Source organism: Phyllostomus discolor, chromosome 7 (genome assembly GCF_004126475.2).
Source record: "Phyllostomus discolor isolate MPI-MPIP mPhyDis1 chromosome 7, mPhyDis1.pri.v3, whole genome shotgun sequence".
NCBI lineage: Eukaryota > Metazoa > Chordata > Mammalia > Chiroptera > Phyllostomidae > Phyllostomus > Phyllostomus discolor.
The window spans coordinates 33,052,848-33,065,510 of NC_040909.2; the positions used below are offsets into that span (position 1 = coordinate 33,052,848).

A 12,663-nucleotide genomic window follows, 5' to 3' on the forward strand; every position below is an offset into this window, starting at 1 on the left:
GATTAATTTAAAAATTAAAAATAAAAAAATAAAATCTTAAACATAAAAGGCACAAATAGAATGGATTAACTATATAAAGTAAGCATAAAAATAGAGAATTGAAAAAAATATAGTGACTTGCAACAGTTAAAGCAAAAAATGAAAAATTATACAATATAGTAAGCTTTGCAGTAAGTGGTTACACTAAGGTAGTATCAGCATGACCTAGAAACCTGTTCAACGCTGGGGGCAAGGCCATGCAATCTGTTTCAATAAATGCTGTAGATGATTCTAATGAATGCTCAAGTTTGCAAAGCAAACTCTTATTATATTAGATAAATGAGAAATCTAAATGCAGGATTAACTGCAATTGACTGAAACTAAATATGGCTCTTGTTATGGTTATGTGGCAAGATGAATATAAACAAAGTTACGACTACTAAAAAGAATGTAATTTGAGAGTATTTAAATATCTGTGTACGTACAAACACACATATTGGCACACTGTATATAATACATGAAAAACAATATTCATTTTAGGTAAGCACAGTTAAAGTAGTTGAAGGAAAATAGGACAATTGCTAAATTAACAAAATTACCTTGTTGTGAAAAAATCAAGAAAAAAATGAATGTACTTGGCTGAGTTTTCTAGATAATTCTACGATGAAAGTAAAAGTGAAAACTGGAAACTGTAAATTTTTCAGATTATCTACAATCTACATAAATGAACTATTTTGAGAAACATTACATTCAGATGTACTTAGGTTATTACAGCACTAGAAACAGAAAGAATGTGAGAGGTAGCAATTACCTGTTACAATTAGATGGAACTGCTTCCAATATATAGACAAATAAATATTTACATATTTATGGACAATAAGTAATAAAGCAATGTAATTAAGTCAAAAAATACTATGAACTTAATATTTCAACTATTATTATTTGGATTTATCAAAGAATATGGACTATTGGATTCCTAAATTTTTTTTTATTAAATAAGGAGGCAAAAAAATAAACATTCAGAGAGATTTGCTTACATTTCCCAGAAATTACATTTTCAAAGCTAACAAGTGCTATTTATCAAAATAGGCATTTATTTTGGAGGGAGAGAAATGATATTTTTCAGGATCGCAGAAATTAATTTAAATTAATATTTAACTTAAATAAAGTTTAATTAGAAAACACTTAACAAAACTAAATGGAAAGGAAATAAAATGTTGATTACTCACCAGCAAGGGTACTTGTATGCCTAAAAGCTCTGACCTGGGAGTCTGACAAACCAGTCAAAAGGGAGATTACTGTGTCCATCATATACTCATCATAAATTATGCTATACTGACACTGTCGAATCAGGACTCCAATAAATTCACAAAAGTTTGAACGAAATTTTTTCCACTGAGGCCCCGGCATGGTAAGGGGATAATCACCACTGTCCTAAAAAAGGGATTAAAAAAAAACATTAAATATGACATACAACATCAGTTTGACCAGTTTTTTCCTTCTTATCTATAGAGTCCTTTTCCTCCAAGTAGATGTGGAAAGAAATTGGAAAGGACTTCCATAGGTACACTGATGGTTTTACCTTTTTTGCTTATTTTGATCATCCACAACTAAGTAATTCTTAATGTACTCAAAATTATTACTTAGATCCGGTATTTAATTCATTGTTTTAAGCCATTCATTTAAAAGAATAATTCCATGTTGTTGTACTTGGGGCCCTAATTGAGATAACTTGAAGCAGAAAACAACAATTTTTAAACAAATTTAGACAGAAAAAAAATTTGCCATTGAATTCAGATCAAACCAATCATGTACCTGTGTTACACAGCATCTTTCTATTATTTTAAATAGAATTTTTAATAACTGAGAATTTCAAAAATATAAGTATTTTATTAAGAAGTCCAAAACTAATTTTATACTTGAAACTGCAATCCCATTTTTTCCAATTTTACTATGAACTCTCCATTAATTGTTTTATGGAGAGGATTTGTTAATTTTTTAAAGAAAACATATAATATATGCTCTTGGTATCACGAGGCTGGGTCATCTTGTTTAAAACACAAAGTTGACATACGTTACAGGATAAACTAATCCCACAGATGTGTCTGAAAGACCATTTAGTTCAATTAAGACTTGTTAAAATAAAAAATTATTGTTAAAATAATTTAACAAGATATAGAATCTAAATCTGGCTTTAACTAGATAATTTAATAGGTCTTAATAATTACTAAATTATATTACAAAATATAAATGTGAGTCATTTTTATCACTGTAAAGTCATGTTTTGTAGATGTGTTTCAAAATTGTTTGTTTAAAGTCTTGAAATTACCAGGGTATAATTATAGTACAGCCACTGTTAATATAATGAAAACAGTCTGCTTGACATCAATGTAACCTGGCAGCCAAGGAAGTGGAATGTACATGTGTGAACAATGACGACTTCATAGTACTCAACAGTGGAGTTGGTAAACATTGTTGAGGGAGCATGTGTACTGTATGGTCATCACATTAAAAATGACTGGGTGAGTAGAGCTACAAATCTGCATCACATTTTGCATTAAGCTTAAACATTCCTCTGCGGAAACTATTTAGATAATTCAGAAGGTCAAAGCTAAGGGCAACTTCATCACGTCAATATGGCCACTCATGCATCATATCTCATGCAGTTTTTGGCAAAACATCAAATCATCCAGGTGACTCAGCCCTCTGACAGTCCAGATTTGGCTCCCTGTCACTTCTGGCTTTTTCCTAAAACTAAATTCATCTTTGAAAGGGAAGAGATTTCAAATGACTGTCAATGAGATTCAGGAAAATATGACAGGGCAGGTGTATCAGAGACAGGGCAACTGATAGCAACTGGGAGAACTGTTGAGGTCCCAAGGTGCCTACTTTGAAGGGAACTGAGGCATCATTGTCCTATGTACAATGTTTCTTTTATCTTCTTCAATAAATGCCTCTATTTTTCATATTACATGGCTGGATAACTCTGGACAGACCTCGTATAGTTGATTATTACAAACTCGGATAAAGATTTAATCTAGTACCCACTAATAAAAACATTACTGCTGAGTCATACTTTGGCTTATGAACACCTCATTAAAACATTTCTCACAATGAATGTGAATGCTCCCAACAATATCATGGAAGGGTTTAACTCTACCCAAAACAATATAAATCAATAGACTATAACTGGTACTTCTAAAAATAGAAGTTTAATTCTACAACTTATTTGGTTAGCCATAAGACAATGGGTAATAAAAACAGCCAAAAATTTAATATATGACCCATGGTGCTCAAGTAGAAAGCACAACTGTTACTTGAATACTCTTTCTCCAGATATTTTAGACTATACACTTGCAGTTATACACTAGGCAGAATAGAATAGTTGTTACTATCCTACTCATTATTATTCTGATTTGCTTGATGTAGTTCATTGCCAAACTATTCATGTTTTGTATATCCAAGTCCCCTGTAAAAAAAACTCAGATGAAGGTTACACAAAGACTAGAGATGTTTTATCGAGCTTTACCCCTGGGAAGAATGAGCTGTTTCAACTGAGAATCTGAGGACAACTTCAGATGGGGACTATACCTGAGACTTGCTTCCCTGGGGCCTCTTCGTTGCTCAAATGTGGTCATTACCCCTATGATTATGACTTCTGCTATATTAACATCTCATTCACAGACCCACCTGCCCCTACTATGTGAGACATGGAAATGAGCTTTCCTGACCACGAGAGACCAAGTATTCCTGATGATTCTATTCTAGAATGGTTGATTATCAATGCTTCCCAAGGAAAAATCAATAGACAGTGGCGAGAGTGAACAGAAATATTTAAAACAAAATCACCAATAAGAAGGTGCCCTAAAATGGAGCCAGGAGGCTCTTAAGGAATTGGGGCTTATGCCCATGATGCATCCTATACACATTTTGTGCCTCAGTTCTCAGAGCTGCTAATAAGTTGCTAAACCAGTTAATAAATTCAGCTCAAGTCAGGACCATATATATCCTGGAACAATGAATGCTGCATGGAGAACATATGAACTGGAATTCCTCCTTATAGTTTTTGCCTTCTTATTTGCACATTGGAACTAACTAATCCCTGTTAGCCTAGTCAGCAATCCTTCATATGCGTGTAAATATTACATTTTGTGATTTCTGCCTTTATAAAACCGATCTTCCTTTGTTCCCCCTCCAGCAAAATTTAGGATGCTACCTGAATCTGTGTCATCTGGGCTACAGCTCCTTTTGCTCAAATAAATGCTATTTATTTTTTGAGTGTAAAATTAATTTTGATTTACATGAGTATGGACTTAAGAAGCTAAATGATCTGCGTTCAATTTCTAGCTTTGCCATTTGCTAGTTGTGTGAGCTGAGGCAAATTTCTTTACAACTTGTGCCTCACTGTTCTCACTTGTAAAATGGAGACGACCATAACTTAAAAGACCTACCTCATAAAAGTGTTCCGGAGATTAAATATATGTAAAATACAACAGTGCCTGGCACACAGATGTATAAGTATTTTCTGTTATTTTTCAACATTTTACCTCTCGTCTCTAGTAGTTTGCATTACAAGGTTCACAGTTACAATATTACTGCCTGTGTTACTGCTTCTCACATTACAACTGACTACAATTTCTTGACTTCATGAGTTTTTCTATTTGATTATTCCTTTGTCTTTTGGCATTTCTCATTTCTAACTTTGCTTCCTTACTTTACTATTGTCTACCTTCCTCAATTTGGAACCATCTCACAAAGTGGTATGTATAACAAAGCCTAAGTAGTATATTTCAAAAAAAATATTAGAACTTATCCTTATTTTTACTTAAAAATAAAAAGCAATTTAATTGTAACTAATATTTAACACATAACAAGTTTGTCCTTGCCTAACTAGGTCCAAATTTTAGACTATTTTGTGCCACAGATGGTATTTGAGATATCTCAAAAGAGAAATGTAAGTAAGAAGAGTTCAATGCTCAAATTGGCTGACATTATGGCATTCCTCACAGATTTGTTCATGTTTTTTTAACTTCTATATGACTAATGTAATGTATTTATGGTTTAAAGTATTTATTTTTAACTCTTCATGAAACAGGAAAACATAGATTTCTGAGGGAAAAAGTGAAAAAAAAAAATGAACAAGTAATCTAAATGAATAATAATAAATGTGGCAGTACTGACACCTGCCACACAAACTCTTCTTAGACCACTATAAAAGTTAAAAAGTCATGATGATCTAATGATGTCTGAAAAGAAATTGATTTAATAGTATGTGCATTTAATTCTATACACACGCATATGCTTTAAACTACACTATAATATAATGGAAAATAACACACTCATCTATCTGATCACCAAGAGTGGAAGGGGAAAAAAATTTAATTTTATCAGATATTTAGGAAACAATTAGTGTGGAACTAAGAAAGTCTGAAACAATCACCAGTTAGTTATTTCCTAAGCACCGTCCACACAAAAACTGTAGCCTTTTGAGAGAGGCTGTGTGAAAGGAGAGGAGAAAACACTAACTTTATATGTAAAACTGGTCATATCATAGGTTTTCACTAGTAACAATATAGGCTGAAAATGTTTTATTGATTGGACACAGTCAAAAAATTTTAGAGACTTTAATTTGGGAATGGAGATAATTTGAGCTTTCTTCTACCATAGCTTTGGCATTTCCTTAACATTTTCTCAGACCATATACAATTTAACCATTTGTATAGTTCTTAAAATTTTTAATCCTTTGATTAATAAATGCTAATAGATACAAGTTCTATACTGAAGTTTAAATAAACAAATTCACAGAAGGACGTATTATAAACAAGAGAAAAAAGCTACAGGATAAATTGTAATCATTACACCAGCACAATGCAAAATCTCTACTTGAGCACAGACAAGAATTAAAGGCACTACGTGAATACATCAAGTACGACGTGTTGCAAAGGTTTCCCTATATGAATGTCACACTTAATATATGAAAACTATAAAAATCGACCTTTGGGAAACACAGTTAAGAGATTATATAAAGAAATGTGACTTTAATCTGAGGAAGAAGTGCTATTGTACTTTGTTTTACCTCCCAGAGGTTGGCTCCAACAGGAACCAAGTGTACCTATTAACTCTGAGGAGCTAGAGACTGCTCTGGAAATTAACATATTTCTAAATTAGGTTTATATTACAAATAACAAAGCACGTTTGGCTATGTGCAGGTTTGTAGGGCTTTAAAAAGGTTAACTAATAACAAACATTATAAACAGTTTATACTAAGGACTAGAAGCTACACTACACCTTTCAAGCAACATACTCTTGGACCACTGAATCCAAATTTAAATACCTTTCATCCAAGGTACTTCTAACTCATCTCACCATTGATGGACTTTGTTATACTACATTACATTCATGCATTTAACAAATTTTAATGGCTATTCCCTTTGAACCAGACATTGTTCCAGGCTCTTGGGATCCAATGATTCTTGTCATCAGATCTTTTAGATTTTTGCCACAAAATATAATTTACCAAAATTTACCTCCCTCCATAACCAACATAGTAAGGTGAAGAAAAAAAATAAAATACAGTATATATTATAACAATATGCAGGCATTTAAATTCAATTTTTTGAAGGTATATAAAAGTGTCAAAAGAGCAATACTTGATAAATTGATTGAAGACAAAATGAGTAGACATGAAAGACAGACCTAATTTATTATTGTGCTTTAAACAAATACATTCTAACAATCAAAACTTAATTGTAATATAATATAGTAAACAATTATAATTATTAATTGTACTTCATTTTCAAACAGGAAAAAATTAGAATGGTGACTGTTAAGTCTTCTTTGATTAGGCAGTAATCTCCAAAGGTTGGGAAAAATTAGGGATTTAAGTGCCTTTTTAAAAGTTTCACTACATTTAACTCATTGTCAGATTTGGTGACAGTTTACTGTTCCTCCAACATACCCTGAATATCTGATAACATTCACAGGAATATTTTCTTAGGTGTATAATGAACTTCATTTTGGTGATTTCCTCACCTTCCTCTAGTTATCTCAAAAACCTTATAAAAACAATTATTTACTGTTATTGTGCATTTTCAAGGTATATTAATTTCTTTTCCATTTATTCTATTCTCATATATGAATTGTTTTTCTAACTTAAAAATTGGCTTTCTCTTTTTATATCCCTAAGAATGGAAGTTCCCTAAATTTGTTGTATATTAAAAATCACCCAGTGAACTTTTACAAATCCCTATGCCCAGGTACATGATTTACAAATTAAATCAGTCTGTCAGGGATGTGAGAGGGAACCAAGCATTGATAGTTTTTAAATGTTGCTAGGTAATGAAATTCATAGCATTACAGGCCTAACTCAAGAAACAAGAAAAATTTCAAATAAACAAGCTAACTTTACACTTGAAGAAACTTGTCAAAGAACAATAAACAAAGCCCAAAGTGGGAAGAAATAATAAATATCAGAGCAAAAATAAACAAAATAAAATCTAAAAGAAAAAATACACAAGGTCAATGAAACCACAAACTGGTTCTTTGAAAAGGTATGGCCAAAAAGTCCGTATTTTTTTTCTGTAAAATAAAAGACCCATTTCTCATTTTCACCAATAACTTTGTTGACTTGGATATTTTGAGTATGTTGGCTATGTCCTTCTGTTGGCTTCCAGTGGGTAGAGGCCAGAGGTGCTGCTAAACATCTCTCAACACATAAGACAGCCCCACAGCAAAGAATTATTTGGCCAAATGTCAATAGTAACAAGAAACTTCGCAAACCACTTTGACACATTTGATCAGTCACAGCACTTTCTCCATACACTGAACAAATAATGTTTTGTGTTTACGTTGCATTTTTACCATTCTTGAAATAGTAAAGTATAATATACTGAAAATGTTGTATCTCTTCTTCCTTCAATATTAACATGGCTACACAGCAATTTACCAATTTTGATAAGTTTTTTAAAAATGGCACACTGATAATATGATGGCTGTCACAATCCAACAAAATTGTTTTTGAATGAAGTTAAATACAACTAAGTATTACTACAGCCATCATAGAGAAAAAACATAACAGACTTTTTGGCCAACCCAATAAACAACAGTGATAAACCTTTAGATTTATAAAGGAAAAAGAGAAGACACAAAAAAGTAACAACTGACTCACAGAACTACAAGGGATTATATGAAAATATAATAAAGAGCTACATGCCAATAAATTGGGCAATTTTAAGAAATGAATTACTAAAAACATAAAACTCTCCCAAGACTGAATAAAGAAGAAACAAAAAATCCAGATAGACCAATTATTAATTAAACTGAAGCAGTAATCAAAATCCTTGCAGAAACAAAGGTCCTGGGTGGATGCCTTCACAAATGAAGTTTATCAAATATTCAAAAATGAATTAACAAAAATTCTTCTCAAACAGAATTTTTGGAATTCTATTTGAGAATTCTATTCCAAAAAATTCTGTTCCAAAAATTAAAGAGGAGGAAAGATTCCCAAGCTCATTTTTACAAGGCCAGAATTATCCTAATCCTAAAGCCAGATGGATGCTACAAAGAAAAAAAATTATAGACCAATATCCCTCATGAAAGCAGATGCTAAAATCCTCAACAAAATATTAGCAAACCAAATTCAGCAATACTTTAAAAAGATCATTCAACATAATCAAGTGGGATTTATTTCTGGGATGCAAGGCTGGTACAATATCCACAAATGTGTTTGATAAAATCCAACACTAATTTATGATAAAACCTCACAGCAAAATGAAAATACCGGAACAAATCTGAACATAACAAAAGGCTGAGTATGACAAACCTAGAGCAAACATATAATCAATGGGATAAAACAAAAAGCATTTCTCTTAGGATGACGAACGAGATAGGGGTGTCCATTTTCACCACTCTTATTCAACACAGTACTGAAAGTCCTAGCCTCAGCAATCAGGCAAAAAGAAATAAAAGGCAACCAAGTTGGAAAGGAAGAAGTAAAACTGTCATTATTTGCAGGTGACATGATACTGTATATAGAGAACCCTAAATATTCCACCAAAAAATAAATAAATTCAGCAAAGTAGTAGGATACAAAATAAATATCAAGAAATTGATTGCATTTTTATACACCAATAACGAATGATCAGAAAAGGAAACTAAGAAAACAATCCCTGAGGGGACTGAAGGGATCCAGCAAAAGAGAATAAATATAAAAGAGAAAAAAACCTCATGGACATGGCCTACAGTGTAGTGATTACAGGGGGGAAAGGCATGAGTGGAACAGGGTGTAGGAAGAATAAATAATAATGAAAAAATATAAAAAAATAAAACAATCCGTTTCTCAGTTGCATTAAAAAATAAAACACTAAGAAAAAAATGAAACAAGGTGATAAAAGATCTGTAGTCAAAAAATTGTAAGACACTCAAAAAAATTAAAGATACAAATAAATAAAAGCATATACAGTCCTCATGGATAGAAAAAATTAACACTTTTAAAATGTCCATACTACCCAAAGCAATCTATATATTAATGCAATTGCTATCAAAATATCAATGGTATATTTCTTAGAACTGGCACAAATAATCCAAAAATTTACACAGAACCACAAAAGATACCTAAATGGACACAGTAATCTTAAGAAAAAACAGAGGAATTTTGCTACCTGACATCAAAGCCAGAGTAATCAAGATGGCATGGTATGACACAAAAACAGACATATAGCGCAACAGAACCAAATGAAGGGCCCAGAAATAAATTCACACCTATATGTTCAATTAATATTTGACAGAGGAGGCAAGAGCGAACAGTGGAGTAAAGACAGTCTGTTCAATAAATGGTTTGGGGGAAACTGGGACAGATATGTGCAAAAAAACAGAAATTATACCATCTTATTATACCATACACAAGAATAAACTCAAATGGATTGAAAATTTAAATCCAAGACTTGACACCATAAAAATCCTAGAGGACAACATAGGCAGTAAAACCTCACATATTTCTCTTTGTAATATTTTTCTGTGCTAAGTGTCCTCAAACAAGGGAAACAAAAGAAAAAAATTAAAAAATGGGACTATATCAACCTAAAAGTTTTTGCACAGCAAAGGAAACAGTCAACAAAATGAAAAGACAACCTACTGAATGGTAGAACATGTTCATCAATTATACATCTGATAAAAAGTTAACATCCAAAATTTACAAAGAAATGAAACTGATGTAAATTTCAACACCAAAAAAAGAACCCAATTAAAAATTGAGCAAAGGATCTAAATAGACACTTCTCCAAAGAGGACATACAGATGGCCAATAGACATATGAAAAGATGTTCAACATCACTAATTCGGAGCAAAAGATAACAAAACCACAATGAGATATCACCTCACACCTGTCAAAATGGTTATCATCAATAAATCAACAAACACTGTTGAAGAGGTTGTGGAGAAAGGGAACCCTTATTGCACTGTTGGTAGAAGTGCAGATTGGTTTGGCCACTGTGGAAAACAGTACTGAAGTTCCAAAAGAAAGTTAAAAATAGAGATGCCTTATGATCCAGCAATTCCACCTCTAGGTACATATCTGAAAAAACCCCAAATGCTAATTTGAAACAATTATATTCACTTATATTCACTGCAGTGTCATTTAGAATAGCCAAGCTATGGAAACAACCCAAATGTCTATCAATGGAGGAGTGAATAAAAAAGCCTTGGTACATATACAATAGAGTATTCTCAGCCATAGAAAAGAATGAAATCTTCCCATTTGCAACAGCATGAATGAACCTACAAGGTATTATGCTATGTGAAATCTAAAGAACAATATGTATAAACAAAAAACAAAACACAAACAGACTCAGGGAGAACAGACTGATGGTTGCTAGAGGGCAGAGGGTTTGGGGAACTGGGTGAGAAAAGTGAAGGAATTGAGAAGTATAGATTTGTAGTTACAAAATAGTGTTGAGGAAGTAAAGTGCAGCATAGGACATATAATCAATAATATTGTGATAAGTATGTGTGGTGCCAGTTGGGCACTAGAAATATCAAGGGGAATCCTTTGTCAAGTATATGATTGTCTAACCACTATGCTATACATTTGAAACTATACAAAATAACATAGAGTGTCAATTATAATTTTAAAAAATTTAAAAATTAAATAAATATCCCTAGGTAATGTTGATGTGCAAGAAAGTTTGCGAACTAAAGTCTTAAATAACTCTTAATAATATTCCATAATATGTCAGTGCCCTGAAGGTCCAAGATGCATAGTACTTTTAAATCTGTTACCTAATCACCTATAATTGAAGCTTGGCAAGGTAGTTCAGTAGCTGGTCAGTAAACCTGCCACTTGCATCTTAATCTGGCTTTCTTATATTTGCCACATATAATCTTGTGAAATAACAACAAAAATAATTTTTTTAGGGAAAGTTATCCCACAGAAATATTTCAGAGCCTAGTCTTTTTTTAAAGATTTTATTTATTTATTTTCTAGGCAGAAGAGAAGAAAGGGAGAAAGAGAGAACAAGAGAAGCATCAACGTGTGGTTGCTTCTTGCATGCTCCCTACTGGGGACCTGGCCCACAACCCAGGCATGTGCCCTGACTGGGGATCGAACCAGTGATGCTTTGGTTCACAGGCCGACACTCAATCCACTGAGCCACACCAGCCAGGGCCAGAACCTAGTTTTTTAATTATAAAAGTTAATACAGTATATATACCTGAAAATAATCTAGGCCAGCCCCCTAAAATCAGAACATTAATATTTCACCAGAAAGATACACAGATACTTACAGACTGGAATGTGTAAATAATAAAAATAGCCTTATGTTAGCTGAAGCCAGGTTTTGCCACTAATTAAATTGCAAAAAAGTCCTTTCAAAATTCAGAGCTTTATTGGATTAGAGAAGCAATTGCTTTGGATAAGCAATTATGGATATATATATATATATATATATATATATATCACAATGTAAGGCTTCTCCTAACGTGGAATGTGACTAAATAGTCTGAAAGACACTGACAACTGTTTCTGTAAATATGTGCATGAAAATGTCTGCCATGTGCTACTAGAGTAAAGTGAACACCTGATGAGAAAGACATATATTGTGCAATGTGTATTTGAGTATGTTAGGAGTACATTTTTAAATTAAAAATATGTACTACTAATAAAAAAAGAGCCTCAGCCCACTCCACTGAAACAGTGGACCTAGAATAAAACCAATCTTTGCTTCATGTTCATGCTGAAAGTCAAGAGAAAAAAAAACCCTACTAGAAAATAGAATTGAAATTAATGATGGCTTAAAGCATGAATTGAGTTCACTATAAATACAGTACAGAAATAAAACTGTGTGTTTCAATAACCTGTGTAAAAGTACTTGAAAAACATTTCAGTGAAAATAAAAAAATACAGAAAAAAAGAGTTCCGCATGTTTCATTTGTGAAGACTAGCAAAGAAAACACAATTATCAAGTGTTCCTAATACATGTTTAAGTTTTACACACAGACAAGGGGTGGTGGTTGTTAAAGACCACATAAAATAGTTTTGGGAATTATGGATTAAAGTTAAAATAGCTTTCTCCAATAGAATTTTTGAGAAGCGTAAGAAAGATCTTGTTCTGTGACAACGTATCAGATATAACATGAAATCTTTTCCTACTTCTGCGACCTACAAATCCTTTTTTCTTTTTCCATTTTCTT

General features: G+C 32.4%; 1 protein-coding gene across 2 annotated transcripts in view; it reads right to left on the minus strand.

Annotated features, from left to right (window-relative positions):
* STAG1 (stromal antigen 1) overlaps positions 1-12,663 on the minus strand; it is a 381,447-nt gene that overhangs the window by 179,699 nt on the left and 189,085 nt on the right. For both annotated transcript variants that reach the window (XM_028518410.2, XM_028518412.2), the window contains exon 7: positions 1,209-1,413. In XM_028518410.2, coding sequence (XP_028374211.1) covers positions 1,209-1,413 — 205 coding nt within the window. The remainder of the gene's footprint in view (positions 1-1,208; positions 1,414-12,663) is intronic.